Source organism: Nomascus leucogenys, chromosome 20 (genome assembly GCF_006542625.1).
Source record: "Nomascus leucogenys isolate Asia chromosome 20, Asia_NLE_v1, whole genome shotgun sequence".
Lineage (NCBI taxonomy): Eukaryota > Metazoa > Chordata > Mammalia > Primates > Hylobatidae > Nomascus > Nomascus leucogenys.
In genome coordinates this window covers 74504760-74527934 of record NC_044400.1, presented here as the reverse complement: position 1 = coordinate 74527934, position 23175 = coordinate 74504760, and the positions used below count along the sequence as shown (strand labels likewise).

Below are 23175 nucleotides of genomic sequence, written 5' to 3'. Positions count from 1 at the left end.
GAGGAAAGTGGATTGAACTGAGGTCAGAGCCACTGGCCGGAGTGAGATCATGAGGGCCTTACAGCACTAATACTGGAGGCCCTGGATTTTGTTTTAGGGCAGTCACTACTAATTTAGTGACTTTGGTCAATAAATATCCTGCCTGAGCCTTGGCTTCTTTTTTTTTTTTTTTTTTGAGATGGAGTGTCACTCTGTCACCCAGGCTGGAGTGCAGTGGCGTGATCTCGGCTCACTGCAAGCTCCACCTCCCAGGTTCACGGCATTCTCCTGCCTCAGCCTCCCGAGTAGCTGGGACTACAGGCGCCCGCCACCACGCTCTGCTAATTTTTTTGTATTTTTAGTAGAGATGAGGTTTCACCGTTTTGGCCAGGATGGTCTCGATCTCCTGACCTCATGATCCACCTGCCTTGGCCTCCCAAAATGCTGGGATTACAGGCGTGAGCCACCATGCCCTGCCAAGCCTTGGCTTCTTTAACTCTTCAGTTGGGTTGACAGTTGTCACATAATAAGCAGAGCAGGCAAGTTTCTAATCTGATGATGGCATTTTCAACAACACTTGGTCATTTGGCATAAATTCCTGTTCAGAAGTAACTAAAGCTTTGGTGTGGTCATCAACCCTGAATAGTGTGAAACAACCAACTTTTCCTCCCAGGTTGATTAGCATCCTTTCCCGTTAATCCTATTTGGTTAATATTTAATCCTTAAAATTTCCCAAACTTCTCTAACACTCAATCAATCATTTATAAATTTCCAAAAGAACAACATTATTAACATCAATAACAGCTGTGATTCACAAGTTTCTCTTGAGCCTCATTATTGGGCTTCAGAAACAAAGACTTTTGTTTCTCAGAAAGTCTTCCTGATCATCTATCTGAGACAGCACATGGCCTGACCCCCAGCCTCAGACCTGAGAAAGGATTCCTGGCTCCTTACCTGCTAATGGCAAGTGGAATCTCTTGAGTATTTTGGTTTAGTAACAGATGAGTTGATTCAGGCTTCCTCTGGTTACGAGGAACTATATAAAACAGTGACATAATTTGGTCAGGTTGCAAAAGAAAAACAATTGAGAACCATTAGAAGTCCACTGGAACTATTATAATTTCCTCCAAGTAATCTCTGATTATTGGAAGGGGGCTCTTGGTGGTCAGTGGAAACTATAACTGATGTATTCTACAACTCTTCTGGCTCCTGAGAATGACTTTTTCTCTGAGGTTATAAAAATCACTTTTAATATTTACAAGCTAGAACACATCATTGAACCTCCCAGAAATACCGAATATTACATTGGAAGGTATTTAGGGATTATTCTGGACCCGTAATTTTAAAAGATTTTTAGCTTCCTCCTCATTCGTTCGTTCATTCATTCATTCATTCATTCATTTATATCATTCGACAAACATTTACTGAATAGCTACTATGGGACAAGTACTCTGCCAGAGTCTGGGAATACAGTGGAGAAGAAGACAGACATGGTTCTTACATTCTAATGAAAGGAAACAGAAAATAAGCATGCAAGTAAGTCGATAAGAACATTTCTATTCGGCAGTACAGATGATATAAAGGAAATAAAGTACTACTTTGGGATACGGAGTGACTATATATATGGCTAAAAAAGGCCCTTCTGAGAGACGGCATTTGAGCTGAGATCTTAACAAGAAGAAAGTTAAATGAAAGGACTGTTCTGGCTGATGGAGGAGATTGGGGTGCCCAGCTCGTCATGGCACTTGTATTCTCACGCCCTCCTGTGACAGGGCAGGTGAGCTCCTAGGGTTCTGATGTAGACCAGCAGTCCCTACCTGTGTTCCAACCAGGGATACAGTTTCTCAATTTTTTCCCCCCTCGATCACCAAGTTTTTAAAAGTTCTGCCAACCATACAATCTGGAGTTATTTAGTGATTACATATGCAATTTATGTTACTGCTTTTTATTTTCTTTTCATCACAGATAGATTTAACTAGCCATCCAGAATTGCCAAGGGCACATCATAATACTACGATATAAAATCTCATAAAACACTCTCCCAGCTGTGACCGTAAGTAATAAAGCTAAGGGTGCATACAGGCACCGACATGTTTTAATTGTGCTTGTTGCTCTGCACTCTGCCCAAGGTTCATCACAAACTGGATACCTTTGATCGAAGGACTGTGATTACTTGAAATGTGAGTCAGTGACTGGTCCATGAATCATGCATCCCATAAAATCATTTCATGTCATCAATAGCCACCCAGAGTAACTGCCCCTCTTGAGCTGAACAATGCCACATTGTTGTGTTAATAATCATTGTTGTGTTGCCTGATGAAACAGTACCTGAACATTTTAGTTAGGATGTTGAGCTGTATTATTGGAAAGGGCATGGTTTCAGTTAGGTTTGTGAATTATTTAGGCTTGCCAACAACTCCTACTTCTCCATCAGGGACCCATGGGGAATCCATAAACCCAAGTTAGGCCTCACTTCAAGTTTAGCTTTGTCAATATGCAGAGAAGAGCAGAGCTGAGGCTCACAGAGGAAATGCAACTTGACCAAAACCACTCAGTGATTTGGTGGCAGGCCTCTGGAATCCCAACCTAATGTTGCTCTGTTGAACCATGCTGTCTTTTGTGAACTCTTTGGGCTGAGATGCAGGCCCTTTGGCTCTGGACATAATTCATCATTCTAGAAGAATGGAGAACAGTATTTCACAGGTGAATATGAAAGTACTACCTGCTTAGCATCCTGCCATTTAGGATATGAGTGACTGTTGGACTGCATGCTTGCATAACGACACCAACACTGTAGAGGTATGGGCATGTGTGTACATGTATGTGTGTGTGTGTGCATGAAAGAGCCACATGTGTGTGTGCATGGGTGACATCAGAGCCAGAGATCCCAAAAGCTTCTTTGGAGCAAGGGACTAGTTATGTCTTTCCAAAGTGGCAGAGGGTGACAGTATAATGCCTTTTGGACAGTAGCATATGGCTAAAGAAAGACGTCTGGCCTATCCTGGATTTAAATCACCCTGTTTAGACTAGAGGACTCTGAGGTCCTGGGGATGTATGTGTGTGCATCAGGATCACGTCATCATGCACACACATACATCCCCATCCCAGGCTTCCAAACAATCAATCCTTTTTAATAACCATGAGCACTGTAGATCTAGAAAGAGAACCTAGTCTATGAGTATTAGGGTAAGAAAACAAATGTAAACAATTCACCTTTTTCTGCTTCAAGGACCTGTATTGAATTAAAAAAAATAACATTTACTGACTCTTGATGACAGAGAATTTAATATAATACCATGTGTGTTTTTAGAGCATTTGGTTGGTAGACTTTTGGTAAAATTTTTGTTAGCATCGTTCGTATTTTTTTAAAAATCTACAAATAATTCTTCATAAAACTAAACAAAAATCAAAATTTTGTAATCAATGTGTGAAGGAACAGACAAGTCCACAGTCTGCTGATGGAACTATCCATTGCTTTGACTCTTTTAGAAAGGAATTTACCATAATTATCAAAAACCTTAGAAATACTCTTATTCTTATCTCAATAATTTCATTGATGAGACTCCTTTTCTAAAATACAACCTGAAATCTGAACCAAGTTCTATGCACAAAGATGTTCATTGCATCATTACTTTTACAGAGTTAAATCACTGGAAACAATCTATGTGCCCAGATAACTGAAAATTGTTAATTTTGGTGCTATACTCACTTACTGGAATATTATAAAGACATTGTAAGTATTTATGTAGAGAATGAAATAAGATTATACTATAAGTATGCATCCATGTTACATTAAAAGTTTGGAATAAAAACTGGACCCATGATATATTTTTATGCGATTATATTTTATATCCATGTATATTTGTGTGTATGCAGAAAAAATGATTTGAAGTAATATGATAAAATATTAATAAAGGTTGTACTTAAGCAATAAAGTTACGGTTAATTTTTTTCTTTATACTTGCTCTGAAATTTCTGTTTTTAAAAATAAGCATGGAAATATTCACGTTATCCTTTTTAAATGTAGCCATTTATCTTCCCAAACATTTTCTTTCTCTTTCTTCCTTATGGTGGTAGAATTCTTGATCACCCTTCATTATGAAAATCTTCATGCTTATTGGGCTTGTATCTTTGGGCCCTATTCTACTCTACCCTTGAAGAAGCAAAAAGCATTACAGTAGGTACGGTGTTTGCTGCAGTATTTATTTAACTGCAAATACTTTTATGAAGTCCATTTATATATTGCATCAGTTGAAGAAGACCTCAGGTATCATTTAGATAAGAACTGCTTTAACCAGGGGGATGAAAGAGACCATTGAATGGCCTAGTGGGGTCCATGAACCTTCCGCAATGAAAAGCTAAATTTTTTTCTCTATAAGTTTGTGCATATATTTTTTCTTTTTTCTTTTTTTTTTTTGAGACGGAGTCTCGCTCTGTCGCCCAGGCTGGAGTGCAGTGGCGCAATCTCGGCTCACTGTAAGCTCCGCCTCCCGGGTTCATGCCATTCTCCTGCCTCAGCCTCTCCGAGTAGCTGGGAGTACAGGCGCCCGCCACCACGCCCGGCTAATTTTTTGTATTTTTAGTAGAGACGGGGTTTCACCGTGGTCTCGATCTCCTGACCTCGTGATCCGCCCGCCTTGGCCTCCCGAAGTGCTGGGATTACAAGCTTGAGCCACCGTGCCCGGCCTATTTTTTCTTTTTCTGGGGACAGAAAGGTTTATTATACCTTTCATCAAATTTTCAAACTGGTGTGAGGTCTATTAAATGTTAAAAACAGTTAGTTTACAGATGAGATCCCAAAGGGTCATGCCGTTCTCCTAGATTCGTGCAGTCATCTGAAGGCTAAACTAACCCTGAGCCCAGCTCTCCTGACTCATAGTTGCTTCATAGATAAGAAACTTTTGGCAGCAAATTGCTTAGAAAGGCATTGTATGCCTCCCTCTGAAGCTAGCCAACAAAGAAGGCTTTTTATTTCAAAGACTTTGGCATTCCCTAGGATTCTGGAAAGAGGACATACATTTCATTATGGACAGAAAATCAAAGAAAATCTATAGGCTAAGTACAAAGAGTAATGAATCCATTCTAGTGAGTGGTTTGAAAGTATCCCTACTGCGTCTCCCCAGGGACTTTGAACCTGGCTGTTCAAAGTGCTCAATCGGATGCAGCGATTGCTCTCAGGCTTGTCAAAGTGGAGAGGAAGAAGAGATGCGAACAGTGCAGAGAAGCCCTCTATCCGGGGGAGCAGTTGTTTTTTTTGAGACCAACCAACTTTTGGTTTGAGGGCTCTGAACTTAAAATCAAATGTAGTTAGAAAAGTAGCATGAAGTCGCTCATTTTTCTTCTGTAACTTTTTTATTGTTAGAAAATAAACATAGTCAAGTTAAATAGTAGTATCTCTTTTATTACCTCTCTCCCTCTTTCTCCTTCTTTTTTTCTTTTCCTTTTTCCTCCCTCCTTCCCTTTTCCTTCCTTCCTTTCTTTCACCTTCTCTACCCCCTCCTTTCATTCCTTCCTTCCGTATTCTTTTTAGTTATTTTAGTTCAGAGCTATTTCTGTATTTTTTTTAAGGCAGAGAGACATGGCGTGGGGAAGACACCGAGATTTGGGATTTCCAGGACTGGCCCGATCTCCTGCTGGGTGTGAGGACTCTGGCCAAGTTTGCTGCCTCTCTGGGGTTTCATTTTTCTCTTAGGGCTTTGTGAGTACCAAATGAGACAATGAGTCTTTCCTTTCTCTGAAAACTATAAAATGCCATATGAATTTGAGCAGAGGGAGGTAGCACATGAAAGATTCTAGTCCACAAGACAGTGTTCAAGCAAGCATTGAGTGCGGGCACAAGCACAGCTTGCCCCTTTTGTGATGAAGAAATGGTCTTGAATCTCAGCCCAAACAAACGATGGGGAAGTGTCTTGGCAAAAGATAAGGAGCAAGAACGTGTTTTTCCATTAGACCTTCTTGTTCTTTAGATGATATCAACTTCTAGCAGAACACCAACTAAAGTTACAAAGAAAACAAACAGTCCTGCACATTTCCTGCCATCTAAGGCTGACTCCCCATCTCCCAATTCCTTTTTGCTTGTTTGTGATTGGAGGGCCTACTGTCCTCTCAGACTGACCAAAGGGTTATGATTTGCGGTCATCGTGAGCAGCACCCAACTACTACTCGAGATACCCAGGCCTAGCTTACAGGAAGCAGGGGACGGAGTCCTGGATTCAGGCGCCTTGAATGTGTGGGCTCCCCCAGCAGCTGAGCATCACCCCAGCCTGCTCCTTCCAGGTGACACTAAGGAAGTGCAACGCCTCCCAGAAGAGCATGAGCCTGGTGAAGTCCTCAGTGGAACCAGAACTGTTCTTCTCATCAAGTGGTTATGTATGTTATCTTTCTTGGCACGATTGTCTTGTGGATTAGGGAGATTAGGGGTAATAAATGTCTTGTTTGAGTGACAAGCTGGAAATGTGACTTTTTGATTTTAACATTCTCATAAAACCAACAAATGAAAAAGAAAGCAAGGAAAGAAATTCACATCTACTATATAGATAAGAGCATAGATCAAACACAAAGAAAAGAGCAAAATTCCTTAGAGTCCAGTGGGAGTGAGGTGAGGCCACTTGTGTTGTTGGACAGTCTTCATCAGTCATGGTGACCCCACTATCCTCGTAGGGAACTTTGTCTTTGGGCACTGAAGGGAGTCAATACCCTTGGAAGGCTCTACTACAGCTTTATCTCACATGCCTTTTATGCCATTTATTGAGCCTCCACTGGTCACCTGGCCATTTGTGCACTACTTACTTTTGACTTTATCACATCAACTTTGCACAGAAATGTACCTATCTCTCTTTTATTTTATTTTTATTTATTTAATTAATTTATTTATTTTGAGACAGAGTTTCTCTCTTGTTGCCCAGGCTGGAGTACAATGGCATGATCTTGGCTCACTGCAACCTCTGCCTCCCGGGTTCAAGCGATTCTCCTGCCTCAGCCTCCTGAGTAGCATGGCTGGGATTACAGGCATGCACCACCACACCTGGCTAATTTTATATTCTTAGTAGAGATGGGGTTTCTCCATGTTGGTCAGGCTGGTCTTGAACCCCTGACTTCAGGTTATCCGCCCACCTCGGCCTCCCAAAGTGCTGGGATTACAGCCATGAGCCACCGCACCTGGCCCCCATCCCTATTTTATGGCTGAGGAAACAGAAACTGGGGTGAGTAAGAGCATTTTCTGAAGTTCGCAAAGCGAGTAGGTGGCACGGCAGGATTCCTACCCAGGTCTTGTGCAACTTTGAATCTCATATTCCTTCTACTTTGCATTCCTGTATTTCTTATGAAGGACAAATAGCAAAGCACAATACCATTTCTAACACTTAATTTCTGTAATGCTGGAGGCTGGAAGCCATCAGTCAATACTGTGTATCTTCCATGTGGAACTGGGCACGTTCTTCCTATAACCAATGAACCCTGAATGACCATGGTGGCCAAACAGGATCTTGGTTTAAAATCTGGAGCTAAGCTTGTTTTGCTTTGGCTTTCTTATCTTTAAAATAGAGATACTAATGCATTTTGAGCATAGCTATTGTGAGAATTAAGTGTAAGTATCTGAAGCAAATAGAATCTTGCCTATTACAGACATTTAATGCCTCAAAATTCCCCTCTTTGCTTCCAAGGATAAAATTGCTACTTACCTCACTTAAGTCCCTTAAGCTTATCTGACTGCAAGAAAAAGAAATACGGTGTTACATAAAACACAGTTCATAATGACCAAGATAAAATCACTCCGAGTCTTACAAACCTTTGATTACACTTTCATTGCCAAATCAACAGCCCATAGACCAGTGTGATATTTATCACTCTTCCATAAAACTAAAGCCAGGTTATTTTTCTCATAATTTTCTAAGGAAAAGACAAAGTTAAGAGCCAAAATAAAAGGTGGTGATAGAAAGGACATGAATAAACTTGCATCTCCTTTTGGGAGAAATTAAAAAAATCATCATTTCTCCTGACATTTGATTTCCTACGTCAAGTTTCATTAGCACAGTCAGACTTATTATTAACTTGGTTTTAAAGCTCTTAGTTTTTTACTTTGAGGGAACATAAAGAGTTTTCAATATGAAGCTGTCAGGTGCAGTGGGAGCTCAGGAAAGCAAATGTAAGAGAAAGAATAGATCTGAGGCAGGAAAAAAAACATAAAATTGAATGGTAGAGAAAAAATCCAACATGGAATTGAATAATGTGAATTTTGGAAAGGTCCCTGACTAAACTTCAAGCTTTTCATTTTATTGGCAAGTCGATTAACTTCTCTAAACCTCACTTTTTTTCATCTGCAAAATGGCAACAAGAGTGCTCATGAGCGTTAATGTGAGAATTGCTAGAAATAAAAAGTAACAATGTTGGGGCCCCGTGCAGTGGCTCATGCCTGTGATCCCCGCACTTTGGGAGGCTGAGGCAGGCTGATCACTTGAGCTCAGGAGTTCCAGACCAGCCTGGCCAACATGGTAAAAGCCTGTGTCTACTAAAAATACAAAAATTAGCCGGGTGTGATGACACATGCCTGTAGTCCCAGCTACTCGGGAGGCTGAGGCAGGAGAGTAGCTTGAGCCCAGGAAGTGGAGAGATTGCTGTGAGCTGAGATCATCCACTGCACTCCAGCCAGGGTGACAGAGCGTGACTCCATCTCAAAAAAAAAACAAAAAACAAAAAACAAAAAACAATGTTGGGCATTCAGTGTGCATTGTTGTCCAAATGTGGTCAAAGTTTGGTGAAGAAACTATGAAGGGAGTGGAGTGAGGGTATATGTTCCACTTCCCCAGCTCTGTCAGTGAAAACACTGGATCTGAAGAATATGGGAATATTAAGTGTGCAACACTGATCACAGTTGAAAGCTATTGATCTAGAGTTTTAGGAGTCAGGCTGTATCAGGATTCCAGAAACACACAGCGCTCAGATGCTAGATCCTGGTCTCAGATCTGCAAGCAACAGGCAACTGTACCAAGGTTCCACGGTTTTAGCCTCTTACATCTTACCCGCTCCCTCCCGCTTTTCATTGGAAACCTGAGAAGACAAAGAGACTTGAATAGAGGTAATGAAGTAGAACAAACACCCAGAGTATTAATTATTTTGGGGTTAAAATGTGGCTAATCTCAGTATTTAATGTTGAAGCCGGCGTATTAAGGATACTGAAAGATTGGCTGTAGGGCTTCAATTTAAAATGCAGATTTGAAGTTACAGGTGTCAAGATGTGTTTGTTTCCATTTTAACGAGTTTGAACTGTTTAAGATAAATTAAAATTTTCTATATTTATACATTTACTTTCTTGAATTACAGAAATTGTTAAAGTTTTGCTGGCTAGCATTTAAACCTACCCTGTCAACATTAGAAGTACTTAAAAATCAAAGAAATTAAATTTATAAAGATATTTCAAATATTTAAGGAGATTTAAATTTCGTTAAACAGTTTTACTAAGATTCTGTAACCTATTTAACTTGAGTTGGTTGAACATTTGCTGAAGACTAAGCAGAGTGACTGTCTTTCTGTTTGGATAAAATCACTTGATTTATAAATAGAGCAGTACACTTTATAGATGGAAATCTGAGGCTTCAGGAAAGCTCGGGTTTGGAATTTGCAGCTTTAATAAATGGAATTTTAACTGAGAACCCAAGTGATTGTAAGAAGGCATTTCTGTGCAGACTAGAGTTTCTTACTCTTCGAGAGCTTTGAACACATGTGTGTCCAAGTTCTGTCTGCTGAAGCTGGCCAAAAAAACCACGGTCATTAATTTTTTTCACATTTTTCCCTATGCATAAGTGGTCCTCATTATAAATGTAAAGATATTACCTTTTACTATAAATATAGGCCTCTCTGGGAATCCCTTAGTTTTTGGCTTAGTTTTAAATAAATTGAATTTGATTCTTGCTCTGTCATCCGTGGGCTCTGTCACCCTGGATAAGCTAAATTCTCTCTCCGAAGCTTAGTTTTCCCACCTGTAAAATTGATAAATCTAGACAGTAGTGAAGAGAATTGTTGAAGATTCTAATGAAAGAATGTGACGTGAAAGCTATTTGGAGTGAAATAACACTCTACATTTGCAGAACATTTTAATGTTCACATTTGCTTTGAAATTAAACTTTTTATCCTGAGATAAAATTATGGGTTTTTTATCCTTAGATAGAATTATGGATTCCCATGCAGTTGTAAGAAATAATACAGAGAGTTCCTATGTGCCCTATACCCAGTTTCCCCCAATGGCAACAACTTGGAAAACAATAATAATAATGATTATACTTTAAAATCAATAGTTTCCATTCATAAATACAAATTTGTAAATCTCTATAACCATACTTTCTCTTTTAAAAGACCATGGTTTCTTGATATCTATAAAGATTTTTTGTTTTCACTTCCCAAATCATCAGAGCATATATTTTTGTGACAGAAATTGTTTGAATTGATGTGATGCCAGCATTGCTGGTTGTAAAGAGAAAACTGGCTGGCCGTGTTGCCTCACACCTGTAAACCCAGCACTTTGAGAGGACAAGGTGGGCGGACTGCCTGAGGCCAGGAGTTTGAGACCAGCCTGGACAGGAGTGTTAGAGAGACCCCTGTCTCTACTTAAAAAAAAGAAAGAAAAAGAAAGAAAGAAAGAAAGAAAGACAGACAACGGAAAGCCATAGTTAGGCAAGTGGGTGTTTTGTTTCTTAAATATTGGGTTCTTCATTTAAATTATATTTTGACTGAACCTTGCACCTTGGGCCATTGAGTTTACTGAAGCTTAAAGGACATATGGGACAATGAACCCTCAATTTCTTAATTTTAATCAGTAAATTGGAGATAGTAATTTTTTTACAGTGCTGTTGTGTGACTAAATGAATTAATACATGTAAGACCCCAAACCAGGCCTGGTGTGTAGTTACGACTCGGAAAATGTTGTTGGTTACTGTTGCTGTTACTCAGGATGATTTTATTTGGTGCATGGACCACGGTATTAAAATTGCAATGGATTCATAGCAGAAAAGTTATTCCCTTTTTAATTGTCTTTCAGATTATGTCAAAGAGAAAGGCTCAGTGCAGTGGTTAGTAGATATGAAACACCTTCCTAATATTTGCTTACCTTCCCTTTTATCAGAGGTAAAATTCCCCAGAGCTCAAAGTTTTGGTTTGAAGCTATCTGTATTGAAGTTATTTATAATAATTATATGTCTTTCTTTTAAGTAAATTTATTTAAGTTGAAAAAAATGAGCAGAGAGGAAAAAATAATTAAGTACATGGATATTGTAAAAATCATAATAATGGTACATAAGTGGTTGAGAATGTCCAACCAACATTCTCCAAACTTCGAAGTTCTCTTATGGTTTTGAGTTGTCAATGAATGACTGGGGTGACGTTTTCCTTTACTGAAGTGCTTCAATTCAGTAATTGTTTTGTGAAACCAAGGCTTAGCTTTAAAAAAGAGAATAGCAGAGCTGGCAGAGACAAATGGGGCCTGAAACACAATAGCTGGAACCACAAAGGCCATCCAGGGTGAGCACAGCCCACTGCAAAGGGCTGCAGCTGTCTAACTGCCTGCCATTGATACAGTTGATTGCCAGATGTAAATCATGGCTTCTGCCTTAGGGAAGGCAATTCATCTTACTCACAGTGCCTTACCAACAGCTGGCAGAGATGGAGCAGGCACTCTCCTGCATGGTTTGGCTGCAGAAGCTCTGATTGCCAATGTTCCTTATGTTTTCAGAACAATATCCTTCTGTGGTTGATTACATGGGACTTGGGCATCACTAATGATGATATTACCACCCATGTGGGCCCTGCTAAATATGAATTTGAAAGCACTTCTCTCCTTCAGAAGCAAAGCCATCTCATTTATCGTGGTATCCCCGGTGTCTCCTATGGGGCTGTGCAGGTTTTTGCCCCATCAATAGTCAAATGTCAACCCTGTGACTTTAAGTTACCTAACTTCTCTGAAGCGTGGTGACCTTAGGTGCCCAGTGAATATGGAAGTACTATTTACTGGGCACATGCACCATCCACTGGGCTTGGTACTTTACTCTTCTGAGGCTTAGGAAACCATAGTTTACAGGGCTGCTGGAAAAATTCAATAAGAGAAAATATAATTACTCTCTTGAGGTGTTTTGTTGAAGAGGTCCAGCACAATTCTCATCACATCTAAAAATGATTAAATAAAAGTAAACTGTAACTACAGGAACCCCAGAGATATCAAATGCCAATTTCTAAAGATGTCAACACCACCAAGACAGTGACCCAATAGACCAGTGTGGTTCGGGCGCACAGAAGGACGCATTTGGCAATTGAGTGAGCATTATGTTAGACTCTGGAAACTCAGGCATAGATAAGGCTTAAATACCTTCAAAGCTTTTACGGCAGATGTATTCCTTGAACTTGGTTCCTTCTGGGTTCTTAGCCCTGTCTGCATATTAGCTTCACCTGGGGGAGCCTTAAAAATTCTGATGCCCAAGTCCCACTTAGAGCAATTAAAATAGATACTGGGGATAGTGCTTTAAAATAAGCTTTCTAATTATTTTAGTGTAAAGCCAGGATGATAACCACTGTATTAGAAAATACAGCCTCTGGCTGGGCACGGTAGCTCAGGTCTGTAATCCTAGCACTTTGGGAGGCAGAGGCGGGCAGATCACCTGAGGTCAGGAGTTCGAGACCAGCCTGACCAACATGGTAAAACCTCATCTCTACTAAAAATACAAAAGTTAGCTAAGTGTGGTGCCATGCAGTTGTAATCCCAGCTACTTAGGAGGTTGAGTCAGGAGAATCACTTGAACCCAGGAGGCAGAGGTTGCAGTGAGCTGAGATCACATCACTGCACTCCAGCCTGGGCAATAAAGTGAGATTCCATATCAATAAAAAAATACAGCCTCTATTTCTAGAAAAATACAGAGTTATGGATTCTGGATACCTAATTCTGCTGAGAACAGATGGGCAAAGCTGGCTTCCTTCCTTCCTTCCTTCCTTCCTTCCTCTCTTCCTCCCTCCCTCCCTTTCTCTTTCTTTCTTTCTTTCTTTCTTTTTTCTTTCTTTCTTTCTCTCTCTCTTTCTTTCTTTCTCTCTCTCTTTCCCTCCCTTCCTTCCTTCCTTCCTTCCTTCCTTCCTTCCTTCCTTCCTTCCTTCCTTCCTTCCTTCTCTTGCTTGTTCTTTCTTTTCTTTTCTTCTTCTTTCCCTGTGCTGTGACGGATATTATCCTAGGCACTTTACAGGAATGGCATACCTTATCATCATCATTTTATCATATGAAGATGGTTATTTTCTTCTTATAAATAAGAAAAGCAAAACTCAGAGCTATTAAAGAGCTTTTCTGAAGTCATACAGCCAAAAGTGGCTCAACTGGGATCCAAATTCATTGCTACTGGGTCCCAAGATACTGTTCTTTCCAGCAAGAGGAAATAGAAAAAAGATAAAATCCTTTTTTCTCCACACTGAACAACCTCATCATCTTCAATATTTTATTTCAGTTTATTTATTTATTTTTTTGAGACAGAGTCTCCCTCTGTCACCCTATGTCACTGGAGTGCAGTGGTGCAATCTTGGCTCACTGCAACCCTTGCCTCCTAGGTTAAAGCGATTCTCATGCCTCAGTCTCCAGAGTAGCTGGGATTACAGACATGGTCCACCCCACCCAGCTAGTTTCTGTATTTTTGTAGAGACGGGGTTTCACCAGGTTGGCCAGGCTGGTCTTGAACTCCTTGCCGCATGTGAGCCGCCTGCCTCGGTCGCCCGAAGTGTTAGGATTACAGGTGTGAGCCATTATGCCCAGTCTCGATATTTTATTGATCCTATTTTCTGTCTCCTTACTTCTCTGAGGTTTGATCAGTCCTTTACATATTAGACTATTTGACCAGGAGTTTTAGGAATGCTGCATTTTACATTTCCAATTCCAATGACACAGCTTCATGGGTTGGATGGTCTGTTATTATTGTTGCCTCCCAGTTTCTCACTCTTTGAAAATGGAAATCAAAACAGAGCAAATTTGCTTACTCCTAGTCTGGTTAGGTTCCTTTGAAAGCTACAGAAGGAAATTTATATTTATCTAACATCTACTATATTTCAGGCATTGTGCCAGGTTATATAGGTGCTGAAATGGGTTAGTTCCTCTTCCACCCCTTCCTGGGGTGGAAGAAACAGACTTGTTACCTTGTTATATGGGGCAACATAGGTACCAATGGAGAAGGGCCCAAGGTAATAAAAGTGCAATAAGTGTTGGTTAAAAATAGGTGCTGGCCAGGCATTGTTAAGCAATTTATAGGAATCACCTCATTTAATTCTCACCTTAGCCCATGAGGTAGGTGATAGATATTAATATTATCTGTATTTTACTGCAGAGGAAAACTTTGGGCTTGGAAAAGTTTAGTTCAGTGCTTTGCTAGAAGTGTTAAGGCAAAGTTTTTCAACCTTTGCAATATTAACCTTTTAAGGTTATTCTCTGTTGTGGGGTGGTCCTGTGCACTGTAGGATGCTTAGCAGCATCCCTGGCCTCTACTCTCTAGAAGTCAGTAGCCTCCCTTATTCAATATGTTGCAACCAAAAATGTCTCCAAACATTGCTAACTGTCCACTAGGGAGAGGGAGGATAAAGTCACCCCTAATTTAGAATCACTTCCTCAGATTCACCATTCATGAGAAGTAGAATCTAAATTTCAACCCTGACATAGTTTGGATCTGTGTCCCCACCCAAATCTCATGTTGAAGTGTAATCCTCACTTTTGGAGGTGGGGCCTGGTAGGAGGTGATTGGATCATGGGGGTGGATCCTTCATGAATGATTTGGCACCATCCCCTCAGTGCTGTTGTCATGATAGTGAGTTATCGCCAGATCTGGTTGTTTAAAAGAGTGTGGAGCCTCCCCCCTCACTCTCTTGCTCCTGCTCCTGTTTCCCCTTCGCCTTCTGCCATGATTTTAAGTTTCCTGAGGCCTCTCCAGAAGCTGAGCAGATGCCAGAATCATGCTTCCTGTGCAGCCTATGGAACTGTAAGCCAATCAAACCTCTTTTCATTATAGATTACCCAGTCTGAGATATTTCTTTATAGCAATGTGAGAACTAATACAAACCCAGACCATTTGAATCTAGACTTGAGAGCCTCTATTCCTTCCCATGCTGCCATGGCAGTTGAAATGGGACAGAAAAGGAGGGCATTCCATGGGAGAGACAACAAAGAAGGTGTTTCTTGGAAAACTTATGCTTGTGTGGGGCTGTAATGGAGGAAATGGTGAAGAGACATTCACCACAGAAGGAGGAATGACATTTTAGGCTATTTAATGTTCCCCATTAGAATCAGTGATGAATGGGTTTCCCACTGAAGCTCAAAATGAGCCTGATGTCCTGAGTTTCTGTATCCATGAGAGATGCTTTCTCACTAAATAATGCCTGTGCCCCAAACTGCTGATGCAAGCTTGAAGAAGGATGAAAAATAAGAGAGCATCCTTCATTCTATGCAGAAACAAGGAGGAAATGCTGATCTCTTTTCTGACTTTCAAAATAAGGTAATTTTGGAAACTTAAACTCTTTTGGGAAAATGAAATATGCTCACTCGAGTTTGTCGCATTCTGTGATTAGCACCAGCTGCCAAATGTCCCACACATTTGGGAACGAAGAGCCGTCATCAGTACTTAATATCAGAGGGTTGGTTTTATAATATTTATTTTTCATAAAGGCAATAATGTTTTTGACAAAAGAGTTTTCATGCATGGTTATATTTCTCCAGCCTGGGTGATGGGAAGCTGGAGGCCAATATTGGTCCTGGGATAATCTGAATCCCCTTTCAGTTCTTACATAAAATATACTGATTCTGTTCTGGCATTTGACATTTTCTTTATTAACTAATTCAGGCCACAAATGAGCAATTCTTTCAATAATAACTCATTTTGTTACAGAGAAGCTGTATTTCCTGCAAAGAACTGAAACACAGGTTTCTAAAACTATTTTCCTCTAGGTATAACTGGTTCCTTCCTGACATGGTTAGGCTTTGTGTCCCCACCCAAAGCTCATCTTTAATTGTAATCTCCAGGTGTTGAGGCAGAGGCCTGGTGGGAGATAATTAGATCATGGGGCGGTTTCCCCTATGCTGTTTCCATGTTACTGCATGCACTCTCATGAGATCTGATGGTTTTATACAGGGTTCTTCGCCATTTGCTTTGGACACAGGCTCTCTCACCTGCTGCCACGTAAGACATGCCTGCTCCCCCCTCCAGCATGATTGTAAGTTTCGTGAGTCTCCCCAGCCATGTGAAACTGTGGGTCAATTAAACCTCTTTTCTTTATAAATTACCTAGTCTTGGTTATGTTTTTGAATGGACCAATACACTCCCCACCCATTAGGGAGCCTGCTCTGAAAGGCACTTTGTTTGGTTTCCCTTGTCCCCCTCCCCCACACCCACACTCTTGCTGGTCATTTCACCATTAATGATGAATTTCTCACCTGGGCATTCTCTGGACTTCCGGAAAGGTGTGTCTCTGAGGTAAAGGTGGCCTGCTGCTCTCCGGCTCAGGTGGCAAGGGCTGGTACTTTTTCGGAAGTGTGATGAGAGGCCTGTGTGGAGAGTCGCAGTAGGGTCCTGAGAAGGTTTGCTGCAGCAGTGATGCCTCAGGCCCTGAATCCACACTGCTCTGCCCTCCCTGTCTCCAGCTTTGGGTTGAAAATGCTGGTTTTTGCATGCTAACTACGGAGCAGACCAGTCGGGTCTGGCACTGTTTTCTAAAGGGCGTGATGTAATTTTCTATGGGGAGTCAACGTGCTCCTCCATAGTGCACCTGTTTTGGCTTTAGGAGGCCTGTGGAGAAAATGACAATAGCCTTCCATTCATCCCAGACTGGCAGACCTGAGTTTTTAGAACTACCCAAAGAAATATTAAAAAAGTGGCCAGGCATGGTGGCTCATGACTGTAATCCCAGCACTTTGGGAGGCTGAGGTGGGTGGATCACCTGAGGTCAGGAATTCAAGACCAGCCTGGCCAACATGGTAAAACCCCGTTTCTACTAAAAATACAAAAATTAGCCAGTCACGGTGGCATGCACATGTTATCCCAGCTACTCACAAGCTGAGGCAGGAGAATCACTTGAGCCCAGGAGGCAGATGTTGCAGTGAGCTGAGATTGCACCACCTCACTCCAGCCTGGGTGACAGAACCAGACTGTCTCCAAAAAACAAAAAAACAAAAAACAAACAAACAAAAAACCAAAAAGAAATATAAAAAAGTTTGAAAGTCAGTGAATGCCTCACTCACTCATGTTTTATTCACCCATTCACTCATTTATTCATAAGTATATCAGGTACTTTGGTAGATGCTGGAGATATAGAAAGGAAAAAGATGCAGTTTTTGGTTCAAGCTGCTTCCCTCTAGCAGGGAAGAGAGAGAGATGAAGAAATGATTGCCAGAGAATGTAATGCATACTATGGCAGAGGTGCTCACAAGTCCCAAATAGAGCAAGAAGAATGGTCAGTCACAGCCTCTGCAGCTGTCTGTTGCTCTTTTCTCCATAGATATGTATAAATATAATAGTATTTGTATTTATATATGTGTCATTATATATATATTTGTATATATATATATATGTATATCTCACACATGAATATACACTTAATATATTATAAGTTCCCTGAGGGCATATCCTATTTTCCTATGAATCTAAGCCTGCCAGTAGTATACCCAGCAATATCATCCAGCAGATTTCTGTACTGAAAGAAAGGAGAGGAACAGAAGGAAACAGGGGAGGAATACATTCATCGAGAAATAATGAGTGAAGGTATATTGAATAGATAACTGTGAATGAATGAATAAATGATTAAATAGATGAATGAAGGCTTGTTTAATCTTGTTCATTGAACATCTCATATTAGTTTTTTTTCTACATCCGTCTCTCACTCTGAAATCATATTAGATTTTCAATGTCAAATGTTTGTGTTTCCCTTTCTCAGATGCTGGTACAAATTATTTCATTGTATAGTGAAACAAAATGCTATTTTAAAGTGTTTTACCGAGGAGGTGGTAAAGGAATCTGAAAAAGAAAAGAGAAACCTAAATTAAGTTTATTTTTCTGTGAGCAGGGCCAATGGTTAACAGTTTTTTGGTTTACAAATAGAAATTACAAATTGTGATCAGACTTATAGGACATATTTTTCAAGAGATATCTGAGTTTTTGCATTGTCTATATCTCTGTGCTTCTAAAGTAAATAATGAATAACAAATGCATTTTAATGATTTCTCTTACCTTGTTCTTTCTTGCAGATGTGTCTTCTAAAACATAAGAGGGAATACCAGTGAATTTATGGAAAATGTCATCAAGCATTGATTTTATACACGTTTACATGAAAATCATTTTTATTTGTAATAATATTGGTGATAATGTCAGTTAATATTTGTTGAGATCGTATGAGATACCCAGAATAATGCTAAACACTTTACTTACGTGGTCTTATTAAATCCTCACCCTTGTTCTGTTAATGAAGAAACTGACACACAGGGAAGTTAAATATCTCACCTACACTCACCCAGCGAGTAAATGGTAGAATGAAGATTTCATTGCACGTCGTGTGACTCTTAAGGTCCCTTTGAAACCACTGATTCCTGTTTACACTTAATGTGTGTGTGTATATGTGTATGTGTGTGTATGTGTATGTGTGTGTACATGTGTGTACATATACAATTCAATTTCCTGCCTACCACCTTCATGGGGTATTTCCAAGCAGAGGAAAATAACATCACAGATTTTTCAAAATAGAATAATTTCTGAAGACCCCCAGAATCCAACTTCTTTATTTTATGGATGAAAAAAAAAACTAAGGACAAACTAGGTGGGATAATTTCTCAAGGATAATTAACCTTAGAAAAATCCCAAGTAGAGCCTGGAACAGATTTGTCTGAACTCTAGGTAGTTTTATTTCCATAATTCAACTCAATGTAATTATTGAGCTTCTACTCTGAGCTAAACACAGTACCAGGCACTGGGGAAAAAAGACAAATACAATTCGATCCTTCCTGTCAAGGTGCTCCTAGCTGGGGTGTTCACAGGCCAAGCTTCTGGCTCTGGGGATGTGACTGTGAAGATGGCTGGCACCGACCCTGTTGCCACAGGGTTTATACCTTAGTGGGTAGACCGGCATTGAAGGCATCATGATCAATCTGATAAGGATTTCAAGTAGAGAAGGACAAAGTATTAAATGAATATGTGGGAGACTTAAGTTACTCTGGGTTGTCAGAAGAAGGCTCCTTGGAAAAGCAATGTTTGATTGTCTCTAAAAATGGGCATGGTGTAATAAATGCTATTTTATATGGCTGTCGGGGAATCAGTGAGAAAATGTCGATCTCTTGTTACAGGAGACTTAAACTTCCACTGAACACTGGCTGGGTGGCTTCACACTGAGCCTCCTTTGCTGTCCTCATTTGTGAGTCAAAGAGGTTGGACTAAATCAGTGATTTTTAACCACGTGCTGAAGAGCTCCCCGCACTGTCCCCTGGAAGTCCCGTGGTGCCTGGGTGCAGGTGGACTGGTTACTGGTTCTCCACCGCATGTCATTAAGGGCTTAACTTCAGCCCGCTCTCCACTGCACCTCCTCTTTAGATTCCTCTTGGTGAAAGGTCCAACTGGCACAACACAACACAACACAATGCAACACAGCACAAACTGATCTGTATAATTTTAATGGCTCTTCTGTGTAAAACAATTACTTCAAAGAATAAGAATAAAATTACCATTCTTCCTTTCTGTTTTCATTTTTGAAAAACACTTTTGAAATAGGTAGGATTCACTTCTTTATATGAATTCCAAACACTGATTGCACACAGAAATAATTGATGTTTTTGGCATTGTGAAAACACAAAATATGACCCAGGATCTACTTCAATAACAGCAGCCATCTAGTTAACATTAGATCTTTGACTATTTCAAGGAAATCACAAAAAAGCTTAGGCCACATGATGCTTGCTTAAGGCACAAAAGTATAAAACATAAAATTAATTTCCTTTCATCTTATTGTTTATTGGCTTCACCTCCAGAGCTCCCTGGTGGACCATCTTGCTGCCTGAGTTGATGAGTTTCCCTGCAAAACTAGTTGTTGGCCTTCCAAGAGGTCTTTTTTCACTCTATCTATTGGGGATCAATTCAATTCACTGGAAAAAGCATTCAATAAAGAGACTGAGTTCCTGTAATTTAATAGGAAAATTCCATTTATGATTTTCAAGGTATCTATCCAGTTTGCTTCACGGGTTGTGAGTTTAGAATAGGACATCTATCTTCTTTTATTTCATTGAGTTATTATTGAGCACATAGTATGTGTCAGGCATGGATTCATATTTAATATATGTTTTGATGTAGGTGTTGGGGGGGTATAATACCAACAAATAAAGTTGCTATTCCCATGAAACTTACATTCCAGTGGCAGGAGTTAGGAGATACATAAACAAAAGTATAAATAAACATTCACAAGTGATGACAAGCACTATGCAGAAAGTAAAGCAGATTGGAGGACAGCAGGGTGCGGAGAGTAGGAGCCGGGGCTACTGTGTTTTAGGCTGATCTGAGGAGGCCTCTGTGGTTAGGGGATGAAATCAGAGGCCTGAGGACAGCGAGGGAGCATGTCCTGTGGATATCTTGGGAAGGGGATTCCTGACAGAGGAAACAGCAAGGGCAAAGGTCCTCAGGTGGCGTCAGTTCATTTTTTCTGTTGCTTAAAACAGAATACTTGAAATTAGGTGATTTTCTTGAAATTAAGTAAGTCCAAGAACAAAGGGGTGCCTGTGGTGAGAGCCTTCTTGCTGGTGGTGACTCTGAGCTGTACTAAGACGGTGCAGGACATCACGTGGCGAGGAGGCTGACTGTGCTAATGTGCTAGCTCAGGTCCCTCTTCTGTTCTTATAAAGCCACCGTTTTTCTTTCCATCAGAACTCAATAACCCATTAATTCATTAATCCGTGAATGGATTGATCTATTTATAAGGACAGAGTCCTCTTCATACAATCACCTCTTAAAGGTCTCACCTCTCAATACTGCCACACTGGGGATGAAGTTTCAGCATGAGTTTTGGAGGTGACATTCAAACCAGCATTCCACACCTGGTTCACCAAAGTGTATGTCCTCACATACAAATATATTCATTTCTCCTTGTAGCCCCAAAGTCTTAACTCATTCCAGTACCAACTCAAAAGTCCAAAGTTCAGAGTCTCATCTGTGAGCCTGTGAAATCAAAACAAGTTATCTACTTCCAAGATGCAATTGTGGGGCAAGCATAAGGTACACATTCCTATTCTAAAAGGGAGAAAGAGGCAAGAAGAAAGGGATAACAGGCCCCACCCAAGACTGAAACCCAAGAAAGAAGAATTTGGGTCCTACGATTCCAGAATAATTTTGTTTTTGATTCCATGTCTGGCATTCTGTGCACGCTGGAGCAAAGAGTTACGGCCTCCAAGGCCTCGGGACACCCTACCCCTATAGCTTGGTTGTGCTTAGTCCACCCAGCTCTCCCAGGTTGGCATTGCACACCAGTAGCTCTACAGTTCAAGGGTCTTGGTGGCAGGCTCACTTCCGTTACTCCAGTGGGGATTCTCTGCAGTGGCCTTGCTCCTATGGCTCCATTAGGCATTGCCCTGGTGGGGACTCCATTAGCTTCAACACTACATATCTGCTTTGCATTGCTTTAGTTGGGGCTCTTTTGCATGTCTCCACCCCTGTGACAAGTCTCCGATTGGGTCATCAGGCCTCTGATGACATCTTTTGAAATCTGGGTGGAGCTTGCTGAGCCTCCACAGCTCTTGCTTTCTGCAAGCCTGCAGAATTAGCACCACACAGATACTGCCAAGGTTTATAACTTGTACCTTGCAGAACTTCAGTACAAGGGCCTCAACTGGGGTTGCTTGAGCTGGGCAGCCATGAAGTGCTGTACTGCAGTGTAGGAAGCAGAGTCCCAGGGTAGCTGTGGGCAGTGAGCTGGTAGAGAGAGCCCCAGTCCTATCCGCTGAAACCTTTCTTCCATCCTAGAACTCTGGGCCTGTGATAAGAGGGCAGCCTCAAGATCTGTTAAACACCTTTGAGGTCCTTCCTCCATCGTCTTGAGGGATAGCATCTGGCCCCCTTCTATCCCTGTTAATCTCTTTAGCAAATGGTCACTGGGATATGCCCTTGGTTTTCTCCTCTGAACACTTTTTCTCTATGTGGCCAGGCTGAGTTTTCCAAATTTATCCACTCTACTTCTCTTTTAATTAAAAATTCGGTAAATTATTTCTCTGCTCTGAAATATCAATGTAAGTTGCCAAAATAACCCTGCAGCTCCTTCTATATTGTGCTTAGAATTTTCTTCTGCCAGATATCTTAATTTATCACTCTCAAGTTTGGCCTTCCTCAAAACCCTCAGGCATAGAAACAATTCATTCAAGTTGTTTGCCAATTTATAACAAGAGTGGTCTTTATTCCAGTTTTCAACATCTTGCTCCTAAGTTCTACCTCAAACCTTATCAGAATGGCCTTTACTGTCTATATTTCTATGAGCTTTCTTCTCACAACCACCTATCTAGTCACTAAGAAGTTCCAAACTTTACTTAGCCTTCTTGTCTTCTAAGCTTTCACCAGAATTTAAACTTTTTCTATCCTGCTCCTACAAATTCTTCTACTTCTGCCCATTACTCAGTTCCAAAGCTGCTTTCCACATTTTCAGGTATTCATTATCAGCAACACTCCACTTCTTGACACCAATTTTCTGTCTTAGTCTGTTTTTTTTGTTGCTTAAGACAGAATAACAGAAACTAGGTGATGATTTATATGCAAAAGGAATTTATTTCTTTCAGCTGTGGAGGCTAAGAAGACCAGGGTTTAGGGGATGCATCTGGTGAGAACCTTCTTGCTGAAGAGGACTCACTGCAGAGTCCTGAGGTAGTGCAGGGGATCAGATGGTAAGGGGGCTGAGTATGCTGGCTCAGGTGTCTCTTCTTCTTATAAAGCCACCAGTTCCCCTTCCATGACAATCCATTCTTCTATTAACACATTAACCCATTAATCCATGAATGGACTAATTCGTCCATGAGGGCAGAGCGCTTATGATCCAATTACCCCTTTATGCCTCACCTCTCAATACTGTCACATTGGGGATAAAGTTTCAACATGAGATTTGGAGGGGACACTTGAATTATAGCAGGTGGGATGAGCACGAGGGGAAGGTAAGCCCAGAGAGGTGATGGCAGAGGTGGGAGAGTGCCCAGATCAC

General features: G+C 40.7%; 1 protein-coding gene across 1 annotated transcript in view; it reads right to left on the bottom strand.

Moving 5' to 3' along the window:
* CLNK (cytokine dependent hematopoietic cell linker) overlaps positions 1-23175 on the bottom strand; it is a 194558-nt gene that overhangs the window by 33481 nt on the left and 137902 nt on the right. Inside the window, exons 9-14 of the mRNA XM_003258488.4 lie at positions 18195-18220; positions 17962-17981; positions 16406-16516; positions 7659-7686; positions 3193-3211; positions 934-1015 (exon numbers count right to left, since the gene is read on the bottom strand). Coding sequence (XP_003258536.2) covers positions 934-1015; positions 3193-3211; positions 7659-7686; positions 16406-16516; positions 17962-17981; positions 18195-18220 — 286 coding nt within the window. The remainder of the gene's footprint in view (positions 1-933; positions 1016-3192; positions 3212-7658; positions 7687-16405; positions 16517-17961; positions 17982-18194; positions 18221-23175) is intronic.